Source organism: Lissotriton helveticus (assembly GCF_964261635.1).
Source record: "Lissotriton helveticus chromosome 1_1 unlocalized genomic scaffold, aLisHel1.1 SUPER_1_unloc_51, whole genome shotgun sequence".
Classification (NCBI taxonomy): domain Eukaryota; kingdom Metazoa; phylum Chordata; class Amphibia; order Caudata; family Salamandridae; genus Lissotriton; species Lissotriton helveticus.
The window spans coordinates 470,443-488,282 of NW_027611694.1; the positions used below are offsets into that span (position 1 = coordinate 470,443).

At 50.8% G+C, this 17,840-nt stretch overlaps 1 protein-coding gene across 1 annotated transcript in view; it reads right to left on the reverse strand.

Moving 5' to 3' along the window:
- Positions 1–17,840, reverse strand: part of LOC144806178 (uncharacterized) — a 151,899-nt gene that overhangs the window by 62,308 nt on the left and 71,751 nt on the right. The window contains 1 exon segment of the mRNA XM_078672600.1: positions 14,987–15,921. Within this exon segment, the coding sequence (XP_078528726.1) occupies positions 14,987–15,921 (935 nt within the window).

Genomic DNA, 17,840 nt, shown 5'->3' on the forward strand with positions numbered 1-17,840 from the left:
ACAGTCTTAGGACTTCAGAAGTGGTTCTAGTAACTTTCAAAATGCCACAGTTCTTAAATGTAGTGTGCAGTAGTTAGAAGGGGAAATGGCTTCACAGTATTCTAGGTAAAGTCTAGGGCCTAGTTGCGCTGTTCGTCAAGGTTTGTGCGCTTCGTAGCGCTCCTGTACGCTCCGTACGATAATCAATGAAAAGGCTCTTCTAAACTTCACTCGTCTCGTGTTAGATGCGTACGGCGCGATCAATGCGTACAAGGGGTACGAGTCGTAGGGATACCGTGCGACCTGTCCGGTGATAATGAAACAGTCTCACGCATACGGGGCGTAGCTTGGAGGGCAAAGCTTGAACAGAGAGTGTGCGCCTCGCGGACACTGCAGTCCGGGGCGCCGCGTACAGCACAATGCGCTACACAGTACTTTGGCTTGGGAGTTCGATGCGCACAGTGCAGAGGCCAGACGTCCCATGTCGCGATGATCCCCCGATGCGGTGCGAGCTGCGGCTCGAGGCTGGGCAGACTCAGGGCACTCAGGTTGTCATTGAGTTGTGGGGGCAGGCTCTCACTGCGGCGTACGCTTTGACCCTGAAGGGGGAGCGGCCGGCTGCGGTGAGAACGGCGGTACGATCCTAGATACGAGACCTACTCCAGCCGTAGTACGCGCAGCAGCTATTTACTTCAATAGCTCGGAACGCTTCAGCAGCACGTTGATCAGTTCAAAAGGGAACGCAGGCGAAGTCCGACTTTATGGTGCGAGCTACAGCTCGGGGTCAGAAGATCGCGTTGCTTAGAGCGGACGGGTCCCGATTCACGCTGCGAGCTACGGCTCGGGTTCTGCCACGGTCACGGTGCTCGGGCTGGCGGGGGGCTGGTTCTTACGGTGTGAGTGCGGGGCAACCTGGCAGGAGTCGCGTTGTTCAGCGGGACAGAGGGGCACAGGTTCTCAGAGTGCGTGATGCAGATTCACGACGCACTTCACTTCGTCTTGATTAGGGCTGCAGGGATAAGCAGCACAGCTTAGCAGCTCTTCCTTCGGGGAGGGGGGGTAGCGCCCAATGTTCCTGGGGCGCAGTTCAGGGGGAAAGTTTACCAGCAAGCCCTTGGAGATTGTTCACAAAGATGCACAAGTAGATTTCAGAAGTCCTTCAGTCTTTTCTCCTCTCTCCTTCTTGCAGCAAGGCACCCACCACTGCCAGTCTCTCAGGCTAGAGACAGTAGTCCTCCATGTAGCTTTCCCAGGTCCTTCACTTCGGGCAGAGTTTCTTCTTGGCTGGAACAGGATCTGATTTCTTAGGAGCAGGGCTCCTACATTTATACACCAAATAATGTGTTCTTTCAGGCCAGGGGGGCCTTTGCATAGTCCAATTCAGCTCTGGGGCACTTTGTTTTGCAGATTCTGGCTTCTTCATTCAGAGAGCAGGGCAGGGACATCAGACGCTCTCCAGGGTGTGGAGCCTGCATTGTGGTGGCAGAGCACAGCCCTAAACAGAGTCAAGGTGTACTCCTCCCACCCATCCTGGTTTAATCTCTCTATTCACCACCTGGCAGCCCCAGCCTGTCCCCTGGAATTCCCTAGCCCTTTCACTCACAGAAACCAGACAGCAGATACACATCCTAGCAGAGGCGGGTTGAAATGGTTAGGCAAGCAAATACTAACTTTCTAAAAGTAGTATTTGCAAACACAGGATATTAAAATAAACTTTACTAAAAGAAGTATTTTAATATTCTGAGTTCAGGCATACTAAACTTGACTTTCCACCATGCTCTCTGAGTCTGTTAGGATTACATAGTGTAATAATTCCAGCAGCCCATTCTGGCCTATGGAGAGCAGGTAGCCTTACAATAGTGAAAAACGAAAATGGCTGTAATTCACTATTAACCCCTTCAGTGCTAATGACAAGGGTAACTCGTCATGGAGTTTCCATTGACTTCAATGGAAATTACATTGAGGGGCCAGAGGTGCCTTAGCATCCAAGTGGTTAAGGCATGCCACACACATCAGGGCTTGTCCTACCTCATGCTTATGATGCACCCTGCCCTTGGGCCAATCAGAGGGGTGACTAATATGAAGTTGTGGGAAGGTTTAGGGACTGGCAAGTGGGTGCACTTGCCCAGTCAGTATGACAGTACCAGACTGCACGCAGGTTCTGCAATGGCAGACCTTAGACACATTTTACTAGGCCGCTTCTGTGGGTGGCACAACCAGTGCTGCAAGCCCACCAGCAGCATTTGTATTTACAAGCCCTGGCACTCCTGGTGCACTTTCCTGGGGACTGAGAGTAAACCAAATAAACCAATCATGGACACCAATCAATGTATACACTTTTCATAGGGAGCACTTGCACTGTGGCACTGATTGGAAGTGGCACAGTGCCCTGAGCAGCTAACACCATCCAAACACATGAGGCACATCAGCAAAAAGTGGAAGGGAGACTCACGCCAAGAAGCCAGGTCTAACACCCACCTCTAACTTTAGAGCTTGAGATAACACGCTAGCCTGGTGGCCCACTAGTTGACAACTGTGGTGCATCAGCATAGCAAGAGCACAGATGGTGCGCCAAAGCCAAGCCTGTTAGCACCCTTTCACCCCTGGACCATGCTCAGCACCCAAAACAATCTCTTAAAAACATCTATTAAGTCAAACTGCTCTGTCCATATATCCTACACCTCTGCTGCCCTCCACACAAGGTAGGGCATGTTCTCAAATGTATTCACCTGCACCTCACATGTATAGACCTGCTTTCAACATTCCATTTCCAGCACAAAACCTGCAAACAACATTTTCCATCCACATAATTCCCATGACTTTTCACAGCTCTCTACTCCTACTTATGCTTTTCAACATCACCTGTACAAACCACTGTGGCCACATTTAATGGAACAATACTGAGGTGCGCTCATTCTTTCCACAAGATGGAGAATGCACCAGAACAGCACACGCTGCACATAAGATAAAGATAAAGTGCCTTCTGCTACTCTCACCCATGCCCTGCAAGGACACAGTCCCTACACAGCTTTTGCAAAGGGCCAGATGCTTAGCATTGCTTTTCAAATACACACAAAATGCCATAGGCACAGCTCAACAATGCAAAATAAAAGTATTTCACAGTGTGAAATGCAACGCCAAATGATCCAAAGCGTGCAGCATGCCACCAAGGTTCTTTACTATCTCAAATGCATTTGCAGCAGCAAAGTTTGTTGTCACCAAAGTGTTCTTCCTTTGAAAAAGGTACTGTTCCTCTATGAAAGTAGAGCGGATGCAGGCCCAGATCAGACAGAAGTAAAACATTTACAGCTCAGTAGTATTCTGAGATAAAGAACTGGGTAGTAGGACAATGGCTTCCTATAACACGGCACTGAGCCTTGCCTTGGCCTGGTCGCCCCCACGCTCCTCCTGCTACCTGTTCCAGATTGCTTGCTTCGCTGCAGGTGACCCAGCCGCCGCTGAGCCGCCCGCCCCGCCCGCACTAGACTTTCCCACCGCTGCCTCCCTGCAGCCCCGCCCCCCGCCAGCCGATTGGTGCCCCCGCTCCCGCAACCCAGCGGACCCTCCCTCCTCCCGCCCCCCCCCCCACTCTCCATTTATGGCAGAGTCCGCGCGTGCGCGCAGCGAGCACGCACAGCTGGCACGCCGATTGTGTGCCAAAGGCAAGCCCGTCTGTGCCTGTCCGCGCCTGGCCCGCACCCAGCGCAAGAACCCCTAGCCCCCGCAGAGGCCATCCCACCCGCCGGACCTATGACGCCGCCACACTCAACGCACTCAACACCGGCCGAACCCCCGGATGCTACCGAGCCACCCCGTGACGCACCCACGGACCCTTCTGCTGCCGATCCTGCAACTTCTCCGGCATCCGGACCTGCGCCGCACCCGCCAAGACGAGCACCAGCAGCAACCACCTGAAGTGCATCCTGCTCAACACCCGCTCCGTCCACAGACACGCCGTGGAACACGCACCCTACGAACATACCAACGCCCCCCACCACCACCCTCCGCGCCTGGACCCCGATCAACACCGAAGACATCATCCGCACGATGAACTCCATCCACTCCGGATCCCCAACCGACCCATGCCCTCACCACGTCTTCAACAAGGCCGACTCCGTCATCGCACCCCATCTCCGGGACATCATCAACGCCTCCTTCGACACCGCCACCTTCCCGGAGAGCTGGAAGCACGCCGAACTCAGCGCCCTACTGAAGAAACCATCAGCTGACCCCACCGACCTCAAAAACTACCGCCCCATCTCGCTTCTTCCTTTTCCTGCCAAAGTCATCGAGAAGACCATCAACAGGCAGCTTGCCGCCTTCCTCAAGACGAACGGATCCCTCGACCACTCGCAGTCCGGCTTCCGAGCCAACCACAGCACCGAGACCGCCCTCATCGCAGCCACCGACGACATCCGAACCCTGCTCGACAACGGGGAAACAGCGGCCCTCATCCTCCTGGACCTCTCTGCAGCGTTCGACACAGTCTGCCACCGCACCCTAGTACAGCGCCTCAACAACATCGGAATCCAGAAGAAGGCACTGGAATGGATCATCTCCTTCCTCGCCGGAAGAACACAGAGAGTCTGCCTCCCCCATTCAGATCAGAGGCCACCGAAGTCATCTGCGGTGTACCACAAGGATCATCACTCAGCCCCACACTGTTTAGCATCTACATGAGCCCCCTTGCGGCCATCACACGCCAACACAACCTCAACATCATCTCCTACGCCGACGACACCCAGCGGATCCTCTCCCTCACCAACGACCCCGCCACCGCCAGAACAAACCTATACGAAGGTATGAAAGACGTAGCCGAGTGGATGATGAACAGCCGCCTGACACTGAACTCAGATAAGATGGAAGTCCTCATCCTGGGATCATCGCCCTCTGCCTGGGACGACTCCTGGTGGCCCCCTGCCCTTGGCAGCGCACCCAAACCAACAGACCACGCACGCAACCTGGGCTTCATCCTGGACTCCTCCTTCTCCATGACCAGACAAGTCAACGCCGTCTCCTCATCATGCTTCATTATCCTGCGCATGCTACGTAATATCTTCCGGTGGATCCCCACCGAAACCAGGAAGACGGTCACCCAGGCCCTCGTCACCAGCCAAGTGGACTACGGCAACTCCCTCTACGCCGGAACCACAGCAAAGCTCCAGAAAAGACTCCAGCGCATTCAGAACGCCTCCGCACGACTCATCCTGGACATTCCCCGACACAGCCACATCTCCGTACACCTGAGAAACCTGCACTGGCTCCCCATCAGCAAGAGAATCACGTTCCGACTCCTCACCCACGCACACAAGGCTCTCCACAACCAAGGCCCACGATACCTCAACGACTGTCTGACCTTCTACACTCCCACCCGCCAGCTTCGATCGACCAACCACGCCCTCGCCGCCGTCACCCGCATCCGAAGAGCCACAACGGGAGGAAGATCCTTCTCCTACCTGGCGGCCAAGACGTGGAACTCCCTCCCCATCCACCTCCCCCTGACCCAAGACCAGCTCGCCTTCAGGAAGCAACTCAAGACCTGGCTGTTCGAGCAGTAGCGGACCCCCCTCCCCCAAGCGCCTTGAGACCCTCCGGGTGAGTAGCGCGCTATACAAATGCTTTGATTGATTGATTGGGCACTGAGCACCTCACTTAAGCCAATCTTTAATGATTGTTTGAAGAACAGGGCAACCGGAAGGTGTATTAAATGCCGACCATTAACCTTTTACCAGCTGCACACGGGGATGGTATTGGCTAGATGGAAAACTGTGCTCCCGCAACCACTCAAGCCATGCATACGGCGCTAAAACATGTTAGCGAAGTGTCCTGGAATCCTTGATTCCAATTCACATAATTTAACTACACACATTACAGTTAACTCACACCCCACCGTATCAAGTGCGTGTTTCCTGATTCAACACCACAGTGCCTGTGCTGTGAACTGGCTGACACCGGTTTCTAACATATGGTGTGGGAGTGCCCACCACAACAGGTGTCATGGCTTAAGGTTACAGCCACTATAGAGGAACTCGCAGACCATATACTGTCACCGAGTCCTGAATCCTGGCTGATAGGCCTTCACCCTAAAGCAAAGGGGGACAAACACTTACACTGGTTCATAGACCTTGCAAACGTGCTTTTCAAGTGACAAAAGCAATGTCTTGGAAAGTGGCCTCTGTGCCGGACACTGAGAGGCGGCTGCATACTCTCCTGCACTGTGCACGAGCAGAGGCCAACACACTACACATGCTACTCTCTAGAGGAGTGGGGAGAATGGGACTAGTCTGTGTCAGATCCTGCTAATCAGGACCCCAGTCACTATGCTTCCTTCCTAAATTGGCTATGGTGAGTATCTTGGTACATTCCTTATTGGCTTCTGATGTACTCTAGTAAGTCCCTAGTATATGGTACTAGGTACCTAGGGCCTAGGTACTCCAGGGGAACCCCATGGGCTGCAGCTTGTGTTATGCCACCCATGAGGGACCCTCCAAACTCTGACCACAGGCCTGCCATTGTAGCCTGTGTGAGTTGGTGCTTGCACCTCTCACGAAAGATATGTCTTCTTATATCCAACATCCCAGCACTTGAAACCTATAAGTCACCCCTTTCGCAGGCCTTTCAGTCCCAAAGGCTGGGTGATTGGTTCCGAGTGTGAGGGTGGCCCTGCATGAGCAGCCTACCAGTACAAACCCCGAAGTCCATTCTCCAGGCATTGTACGTAAATCAGCCATTATGATACAGCTAGACCATTTCTAAACTTGCTGGAACGCACCTGAGCATATTTGGTGGAATCATGCCCCAACACTGTATCTGGTGTTGGAGGTATGATTCCATCCACGGTAGGGCTCCTCCGGGAAGCAAACCACGCTCCCAGGACCGATCCTACAGAGCCTTAAAGCAACTTAGGCCTGCTGCCTACAACAGACACTATTTTGCCGTCCTGCTGCAGTGCCAAGCCCGAGCAGGGGAAGGTAGGACAATAGGTTTCCTGTCATAGGGAGGTGTGACCATCTCCCAGACAAGATTTAGTGTATTAGGCAGGGGTGGAGGCGCTTGCCAGCGCCTCATAGTCTGCTGGAAGGGCAGATTTGGTGCCCTCCTTGCATACTCCAGTTCAAACCAGCTCAGGGAGCTGTTGGCTACCGCTCTGGCATGAACCTGGACAAAGGGCATGGGAATATCCTCCCCACAGTCCATCCCCTTCTCTGGGAGGGACCCCTAAATCACCCCAACCCTCACCTTCAGGTACTTAAGGACTTACCTGTGGGCGGGTCCCTAGATTCGTCATGGGATCTGAGTCAGATCTAACTCTGCGTCCACTTCAAACCATCTGGACATCCTGACCGAGTCAGACTGACCGCCTCAAACTTCATTTCAGGAACCAAGACTGCAACCGGGAATACTCGGTCTGCTCAGGACCTCTTCGTTCTGCAAGTCGCTGCACCATCAGTGTCCGTGCTCATACAGGTTTCATCCTGGGCCTGTGGACATCCAAAGACATCTAAAGGAATCTTCCTTGGGGTGAAGGAGTCACTCCCCTGCATCTGCAGGCACCACAACACAGCTGACCTCATCGCTGATCCTGGGCTCCTACAGACTCCAACAGGTTCAGTAACATACAAGACAGCTCTACAATGTCTTTGAGGCCCGCACTGTCTTCAGACCGAGTCTGAGGCCAGGATCCCTCATCGACCCTGCCTGAACCCAGTCTTTGTGCATTTCGCTGGCTGACTGTTGCTAAGGTTCAGTGACTCTAATCTACAGGGATCTCTGGACCCTGTTGAGGGTCTGCTTTTGATTTCAGTAGGCTCCCCTGCTTGCTAGAGACCTACTCTGACTTACTTAAAAGTGGTAAGTCTCTCAGACTTTGCTGGTACCGATAGCACCTTTTTGTCTACTTCCACTTGTTGCCATTGCCTAGGGATGCTGGTGTTCTTGCCAGACACCAAACCCCTGGAAATTGACATTCGACATGGGACAGCTCGTAGACCGTTCCTGGTCGTCCTCAGTGGCACCTGGTTCGCGAAGCTACAGAGACAAGGCCATCATCAACTCTCCTGTAACAGTCAACGTTGGTGGGCACTTGACTCCCGTGCCCTGGGTCAACCCAGAGTGACCTAGATTCTTCTCCCTCTGCTAACAGGTATTCTTCTCCTGGAATCCACTCTTAGATTCCAACGGACTCTTTCAGCTTCTACGCCAGCAGCATCTAGTTGAAAATGGTTCCTGACGCCACTTCGTACCTATGCACCCAGCTTCCCTGGGGCAGGTAATCTGGTTTCCTGGGTATCCAGGGGTGGGGTGACTCTCGAAACATTCATCTTCCACAGGGTGTCTTCCAAGTCCTCTGGGAAGGGTCCTTTTTCCGTGCCGTACCTGCCCACCACAGCACCATCAAATACTCACAAGAGGCGCTACTAACTCTTGCACATAACCCAGGTAACAACCTCTCACAATGCGCCTTAGCCCACCCCGGATTCACGTTTGGTCCAATCTCCTGCCACTTATGCAAAGGGTCCACCATGGGACACAGTCAAATAAGCAGCCAGGCTGCTCCCAACCTTCCCAAGCTATCTTGTATCTACCTTAAAGCTAGATCTTTTCCTAAATACTCCCCTGATATATGGGACCTTCTCAATGTAAGGAATCCCGATCTTGTCTTCATCCCTGAAACCTGGATGGACGACAATAACTCCCCAGATATTACCAATGCATTACCAGCTAACTACAAAATTGTCAAACAAGACAGGCATGGCCGCAGGGGTAGCAATCATGTTCAAAGATCATTTGACCCGCCAACCGGCTCAAGTGGCACCACAGAATGAACACAAAATACTCCCCTTCCAAATACTAAATGAAGGCCTTATCATTCTGGAAGGAGCAAAGATCTATAATCCCCCAGGCCACCAAGCTGACCTAAGTACCAGGTTACTCACCCAACTCCTCCCCGTCTGCCTGAAATACAAGAACTACCTGGTGATAGGGGACTTTAACGTACATTACGAAAATGAAGACAGCCCGGTCGTTTCTCAACTGGAGAACGACATGCAGATACTTCAACTCAAACAGTGGACCGAGGGGCCCACCCAAATAGCTGGCCACACGCTTGACCTTCTCTTTTCTAATATCAAAGCCACTTGCATCCATGAGATCAAGCCTTTACTTTGGACAGACCACTCGCTCATACCCTTCACACTGGGTCTACCAGTTGAAACAATTAAGTTCTGAAAAACTCATCAGACATCGAATCCAGCCTGGAGGCTTGTTACTGAATCATCATTTCTAACACACTTCACATGCCCTAACGTACAGACCTTAGGAGATCTCCCAGCATGTATAGGAGCCGCAAACCTTGAGTCAGAGATCTGTACAACACTGGACAAACTAGCCCCAATACAGAAACACAAGCAACTGCAAAGACCACACACAGAAAATGGTACAATCCACAACTTAAAAAACTCAAGAGGAAATGCCAAAACCTCGAACATCTATGGAGATTCTCAAGAAATGAAATGGACGAACTGAGGTACAAATCCGAACTTAAATCCTACAATCACGCCATAACGCCATAACGCCATAAAAAATGCAAATAAATCCTACTATGCCCTCCGAATCAATGAGAATTGCAACTCCGCTAAAGAACTGATCAGAATAGTCAGATAACTTAATAAACCAGCAGCATGTCCCAAACTCTACCTCCTTCAGTCGACACATGCAAAAGAATAAATGACTTCTTTTCGGATAAGATAAAGAAAATCTACTCCACCTTCAGACAAGGCTAAACTCCAGAGTACACATGGTTAAGCATTTGTTATAACATACACAAGGAAACATCAACCCACCACACAGGGACACAAGACTGTAGGTTCTGTAAAAATATACCTTTATATAAAACTCTCAAGCAGACTTGTATTACAGATTTGGTGCTTCAAACGATTCCAGTTACTCTTAAAATTGCCACAGTTCTTAAATGTAATGTTCCAGGCTTAACATGGGTTATAGGACTCTCACAAGCGGCTTCCCAGCACTGTATGCATTGTTTCAAGCTTTGTTGCGCAGTTCGCGACTGCCTGAGCGATTCGTAGCGCTTTTGTACGCCTCGTACGATCACCAATGGAAAGTCCTGCCAAAGCTCACGCGCCTCGCGTTAGACACGTACTACGCGGCCAATGCAATTCAAGGAGTACGAGTCGTACTATGCTTGTGCGACTCGTACCACGGCGTTGGGGCACAGACGATCACAATGGACAGTGGGACACAGCGCACAGTTCGAGGCGTACCAGGGGTCTCAGTTAAAACAGGTGGTGCAAGGCGAGACTCGCACAGCCCACAGTTCGAGGCGTACCCAGAGCCTTAATGTACATAGGCGGTGCGAGTCGTAGTGAGAGAGTGTGACTCGTACCGCGCTTCAATTTACAGTACCTTTGGTCTCGGGGGTCGGGCGGACAAGAGCCGGCGTAGAGAGGACGCCCCACGTCGCAGTGCGGTCTTCCTTCGTGGCGAGCTACGGCTCGATGGCCCAGCAGGTTCTGCTTCTTGGAGGGCAGCGATGCGTTGTGGGGCGGCTCTTGACCTCGGTGTCCGTCCTGGTCTTGAAGAGGGAGGGGGCGGCGGCGTGAGGTGAATCCAGCGGCGAGGCGCTGTCAGCAGGGCGTCATCCTGGAGAGGCGAGCTTAGGTGCAGTCAGTCTTCACGGTGTGCTCTACAGCTCGGGGGCCATAGATTCACGTTGTTTGGACCGGACGGTCCGTTCTTGCGGTGCGAGCTCCGGCTCGAAGTTGCAGCAGGTCGCGGTGCTCAGGCCAGGCCTTTATGATGCTAGTTGCAGCGCAGTCAGTCAGAGGTCACTTTGCTCGGTGGGATGGGGCGCACAGGCTCTCAGAGTGCGGGACAGGTTCCCAGTCGCACTCAGGTCTCTGGAGTCAGTGCTGAAGGGGGAAATAACACCAGCAGCAGCTTCCTTCTTCAAAGGAAAGGGTAGCGCCCACTGTTCCTGAGGCGCAGTTCAGGGGGCAAGTTTACAAGCAAGCCCTTGGACATTGTTTAAGATGCACAAGTGAATAAAAAGTCTTTCAGTCTTTTCTTCCTCTCTCCTTCTTGCAGCAAGGCACCCACCACAGGCCAGTTTCTCAGGATTAGAGACAGTAGTCCTCCATGCAGCTTTCCCAGGTCCTTCTCTTCAGGCAGAGTTTCTTCTTGGTGTCAACAGGATCTGATTTCTTAGGAGCAGGGCTCCTACTTTTATAGGCCATTTCTTTTGTTCTTGCATGCCTGGGGGGCCTTTGCCTAATCCAGTCAGTCTCTGAGCACTTTGTTTTGCAGGCTCTGGATTCTCCTTTCAGTGTGCAGGGCAGGGACATCAGACGCTCCACAGTAGGTGGAGCCAGCATTGTGATGACAAGTACAGCCAGGAGCACTCTGTTGACAGTCTTCCCTCTTTCTGGACCAGGTGCAGGGCAGAGTCATCAGTCGGTCCGCAGGGGGCGAAGCCAGCATTGTGGTGGCAGAGCACAGCCTCATTCAGAGTCAAGGGGCACTCCCTCCACCCATCCTGGTGTAATCCCCCTATTCACCACCTGTCATCCCTAGCCCTGTCACTCATAGAACCCAGACAGCAGATACACATAAGAGCAGAGGCGGCATGAAATGGTTAGGCAAGCAAATGCTAACTTTCTAAAAGTAGCATTTGGGAACACAGGATATTAAAATAAACATTACTAAAAGAAGTATTTTATTATTCTGAGTTCAGGCATACTAGACTTGACTTTCTACCATGTTCCCTGAGCCTGCTGGGATTATAGAGTGTAATAATTCCAGCAGCCCATTCTGGCCTATGAGAACAGGTAGCCTTACAATAGTGAAAAACAAAATTGGCTGTAATTCACTATTAGGACATGCCACACACATCAGGGCTTGTCCTACCTTATGCTTACAATGCACCCTGCCCTTGGGCCTACCATAGGGGTGACTAATATGAAGTTAAGGGAAGGTTTAGGGACTGGCACGTAGGTGTACTTGCGCAGTCAGCATGACAGTACCAAACTGCATGCAGGTTCTGCAATGGCAGACCTTAGAAACATTTTACTAGGCCGCTTCTATGGGTGGCACAACCAGTGCTGCAAGCCCACCAGAAGAATTTGTATTTACAAGCCCTGCCACTCCTGGTGCACTTTACTGGGGACTGACAGTAAACCAAATAAGCCAATCATGGACACCAATCAATGTATACACTTTTCAGTAGGGAGAGCATATGCACTTTAGCACTGGTCAGCAGTGGTAAAGTGCCCAGAGTCATTAAACCAACAGAAACAGGTCAGAGAGAATATTGGAGGAAGGCAAAAAGCTCAGGGATGACCCTGCAGAGAGGGCCAAGTCCAACAGCTCCTTTCAACCGAACACAATCAGTTCACCTCGGCCAAAATCAATCGAAATCGAGCCTCATCATCTGTGGCGTCCCACAGGGAGCGTTAAATCTCAAATGGGGTCAACCCAGTATCCCTAAGAACCTGGGCAGTTAATCAATATTTTAACAAGTGGTTCCTTCGGGTGTACAATATTTCTTTTACTTACTCATAATGTATGTAGTGTATAAAGCAAATATCAGAATCCAACACCATCTATGTATTTATGTACTATTTTATGAATTATAGTCATTCATAAATACTCTTTATAAATTACAAGATAGGCTGTACAAAAAGGTGATAAAACAGTGCAAATAGTGACTTATAGTGCTCAGTGCTGGCGGCGCAAAAGTGACCAAACAACTGTACAATGATTATATACAAGGGGAATACAAACAATAATTTAACTTGGTCTGTACTGTTTCAATTATACCACTGTACACTGCATATGTCAATATTAAATACAGGATATTGATATAACAGATCCAAACATTCTACAAGCGCACATGGGGCGTCAGACACGGGTCTTCATCAGGACTGAGGGGGACAATGAACAGCCTAAGTGATTTAAAAAAAGATGGTTTTAATTGGTGGATTCTAGAACTGGCAGTGGGCTTCTAATGCCTATGCTAACAATAACTGCACTCACCTTCATGTAAACCCAACCGGGTTCAAGGTGGAGCTTGAACTGTGTTCATCTGTTCTGATAGAAAAGGACCTAGTTAGTGCCTTAATTCTATGGACGGGGTTGGAACAGTGTTAATCAGCCCACCTTCCCTTTGTTTCTTACCTGTCGGCGTTGCAGAAAATGCTCCCCCGACTATTATTCTATTTACCGACTTGCTAATGATATATGCCAAGCCTTTATCCTAACTGAAAAGATGGGGGGCATGTGTTTAGTGGTATATAAATAATACGTCTCACCTATGCGTCTAAATCACAGTACGCAAGCTGTGCAACTCACCTGGGTATCGAAGTTAGTATTGTACCCAGTTGTAATTCAAAAGTCGTTCGGAATAAGATTTACCGAACCGGGAATGGCTTTACTCTAGGTCCCACTAAAGCCGGAAGAGAAAGAAATCCCAGTGTAAATTTTGGTCGAGACCCGGGTATTTTCTCATTGGCAAGATACTATTTACATGCGCCGGAACATGACCGGTCTTACCTTTGCTGATACTGTACTTGGCAATGGATGCTTCACGCTGGAGGAGAGTTCTCTTCCTGCTCGGCGTAGCCCCAACAGAGTTTGGCGCAAAAGGCGGGGAATCACTACTATACGTCAGCGGTTGCGTGTATGAAAGACGCCAGGCGCCGGAGACCTCAAACCTACGTCATGACGCCAGTTACGGGGTACCCATTTATTTATTTATTTATTTTGGAATTTTATAAAGCGCTTAGTTACGCTCTCCGGCGTGTCCCTGCGCTGAGACTGAGTCTGTGGGGAGGTGGAAATTTAAGGCAGTGCTAGGCGAAACAGGTGTGTTTTAAGGGCTCTGCGGAATTTGGCCTCAGAAGGTTCAAGGCGTAGTGCAGTCGGCAATAGGTTCCAGTTCTTGACTGCAAGAAGTCTGAACGATCTGCCGCCCATACGGGCTCTACGAATTTTAGGGACTGCGACCAGGCCAGTGCCAGAAGATCTAAGCATCCGCTCTGGTCTGTAAGGGGTGATAAGACAGTTTAGGGGGGCAGGTGCTCTACCTCTCAAGATGCGATGGCATATGCAAAGGGCTTAAAAATTGATCCTTTCACGGATCGGCAGCCAGTGAAGGGACTTAAGAGCAGCTTTAGAGGAAGTTCTCCTAGGAAGCCTTAGCACCAGCCGGGCTGTCGCATTCTGCAATACTTGGAGACGGTTGAGACTGCTGGCCGTACTGCCCAAGTAGAGGAGATTGGCATAGTCGAGTCTCGATGTTACCAGGGCGTGCACAAGGGCTGTCTGTCACCAACAGGGAGCAGATCAAGGACCTTACGTAAGGTCTTGAGTATCCCAAAGCACATTCCCACTACCCGATTAATCTGGGGCGCAAATGACAGTTCGGAGTCAAATAGTACCCCGAGATTTTTGGCCTGTTGGCATGGCACAGGAGTGGGGCCCAGACAGTCCGGCCACCATGCTGAGGTCCACACAGATGGACCCCCCCCCCCCCACCACGAGCACTTCAGTCTTGGAGCCATTCAAATTCAGGCAGTTGTTAGACATCCATGAGGCTAGCTCCTGCATGCAAGCACTGAAGTTGGCGGCCGCAATTCCGGGCGCCCGTGATAAGGAGATGGCCAGCTGCGTGTCGTCCGCGTAAGATACGAGTTGGATATCATATCTTTCCACAATAGCGGCTACCGGGGAGGCGTAAAGGTTGAACAGGGTGGGGCTTAGGGCAGAGCCCTGGGGAACCCCTTGATCGAGATTGCACCTCCTGGAGTAATGATCACCCTGTCTAACCTGAAAGCCTCTCTCCGTCAGAAAGGACTGAATCCACCCGAGTGCCCTCCCATTAATTCCGCCCTTGTTGAGACACTGTAGCAAGATGGAGTGTGCTACAGTGTCGAAGGCGGCACTTAGATCGAGCAGGATGAGTACCATAGTTTGTCCCTCATCTACTCCTTGCCTGATGGTCTCAGTGGCCAGGAGCAGCGCGGACTCTGTGGAGTGGCGTGGGCGGAATCCAAACTGAGTGGGGTGGAGAAGATTGGATTCATCCACAAAGGTCATAAGTTGAAGATTGACCACCTTTTCTGCTACCTTGGCCATGTAAGGGAGAAGGGAAAAAGGTCTCAGTTTGTCCATCCTATCCCAGCTGAGGTTTGTTTTTTTCTGGAGCGGGAGCACAATTGCTTGCTTCCATTTTTTAGGTACATTACAGGTCTTAAAAGAGATATCGAGAACATCTCTAATGTATGGTTCTAAGGTTTCAATACTTCCTCCAAGAAGTTTCGGTGATGCCGGGTCACAAGGAGACCCAGATTTAATAGAGCGGCAAATCCACTGCAGCTCATTCGAGGATGGAGTAATAAAATTGCCTAACCTATTTATACCTTCATCTAAGTTAGGATTTTCCCTGAACTCTGTTGCCTTTTCCTTACCCCCTGTAAAAGCGGAGTAGATATTAACCACTTTATCAGAGAAATAGGTGGCAATGCAGTTGCAAGACTCAACTGAGATCGAGGAAGGGTCGACAGAGGAGCTGCAAATGGAGATTTCTTTATAGATTTTAAATAGCTCCTTGGTGGAGTTATGAGCTTCTCCAATCCTGCCTGAAAAGTAGTTGGTTTTGGCGCGCCTGATAAGGTTGTGATATTCCCTACGTCTGCCTATATATTTCAGTTTGGCTTGATCTAAGTACGCCACCCTCCATTGTCTTTCTAGTTTCTTACACTCCCCCTTGGCTAGGCGAAGTTCATCACTAAACCAAGGGGCCGATTTATGGGGCCTGCTGTAGGGTTTTTTTTTGGCAGAGGGGAGCTCTATCATCCAGGGCCGCAGTAATGCACTCATCAAGTCTGTTGGAGGCTGTGACAGCATCTTCCCCTCCTGGTCTGCCACCTTTGGTGAGGGCAGAGTCGAATTTGGCTTTAGAGAATGTAGTCCATTTCCGACTCAGGTATTTGGCGTTATAGGGCTTTTGGGCATTAATTACAGGAACAGTTAATGTAAAAGGAACTAAAAAGTGATCGGACCACGGGACAGGGGTAGGAGACTGGACATTTACACCATCCCAGTTGGCAAATACAGGGTCCAACAAATGGCCCTTGAGGGGAGTGGGGGCTTTGGATTCCGTGGATAGTTGAAGGGACAAAAGTTGCTGGTAAAAATCAGAAACTGCTTTATCTGCTAGAATATCTAAGTGGATGTTCAAATCACCTAGAAGCAGAAACTTATCCCTGCGGAGGGCAGTCTCCGTGATGCCATCTATCAAGCGGGTGATAAACTGGGTAGAGGGGCCCGGAGGACGATAAATCAATAGGCCATTACCATATTCCCCGTATTAACCTTGATGGAAAAGGCTCCCATCTCGCCTTCGGCGATGGGAAAAAGTTCAAGTTGGCAAGTCAATGGCTGTTTGTAAATTATTGCTATCCCCCCGCCTCTACCTCCGGCCCTGTCCAGATGGACCATGGTGTATTCCGCAGGAAGAGAGGCAACTATGTCTGGCCCAGAATTGGAGTCCAGCCAGGTTTCAGTGAGAAACAATAGATCGAGTTTCATGTCAGATAGAAGATCATAAATATCGAGACTGTGTTTCCTCATGGATCTGGTCTTAAGTAACCCACATGTAATCCTGGTGTGTCCTTCCCTGGGAGGGGGTCTGGTCAGCCATGTGTATTGACAGATTTTGCAGCTATTTGTATCTTCTGCATTAAGACTGTGAAGACAGTCTTTAGCAAAGTCGGGACACAGGTCGCGGAGTTGTTGAGCATTCCAGCATATCCTGGACCCATTTTGTCCAGGGGTCCTGGCCTCTGTCTCCGAACGTCCGCGGACGGGCGCAGACGGGCTTGCCTTTGGCGCGCCTTCGGCGCCCCGCCGGCGCCCCCGCTGCGGCCGTCCGCTGCGCTTCCTGTATAGGGATGTCATTTTATCCACTCGAGGGCGGGAGGGCGGGCGTGGCTTAGCGCTAGAGTGCTAGCCCACCAACCTTCTCCTCACCCAAAATGGCGGCCCCCAAGTAGCCCTTACTCAGCTATAATCGGGTGAGTCACCAGGTGCATGTGCCTTCAGAACCCTAATATCGGTTCTTTAAAAAATATCTCCAAGAGAAGGGGGCAGGTCCCGGCTTTCCGCCTCAGGACAGTGTGAATTAAGAAGCCGGACAGTAGTTATAATATACGCCGGAGTTCTGTATAAATAACAATTTAGGCAGTACAAGTGACACAGTAAAAACAATTAAAATACATTGATACGCCTACGAGCGCTCAAAATCGCCATCCACTCACACTCGCAATCAGTGGGGAATGGGGAATTGAATTGTTTTTATCCACTCGAGGGAGGGAGGGCGGGCGTGGCTTAGCGCTAGAGTGCTAGCCCACCAACCTTCTCCTCACCCAAAATGGCGGCCCCGAGTAGCCCTTACTCTGCTATAATCGGGTGAGTCACCAAGTGCATGTGCCTTCAGAACCCTAATATCGGTTCTTTAAAAAATATCTCCAAGAGAAGGGGGCAGGTCCCGGCTTTCCACCTCAGGACAGTGTGAATTAAGAAGCCGGACAGTAGTTGTAAAATACGCCGGAGTTCTGTGCAAATAACAATTTAGGCAGTACAAGTGACACAGTAAAAACAATTAAAATACATTGATATGCCTTCGAGCGCTCAAAATCGCCATCCACTCACACTCGCAATCAGTGGGGAATGGGGAATTTAATTGTTTTTATCCACTCGAGGGCGGGAGGGCGGGCGTGGCTTAGCGCTAGAGTGCTAGCCCACCAACCTTCTCCTCACCCAAAATGGCGGCCCCCGAGTAGCCC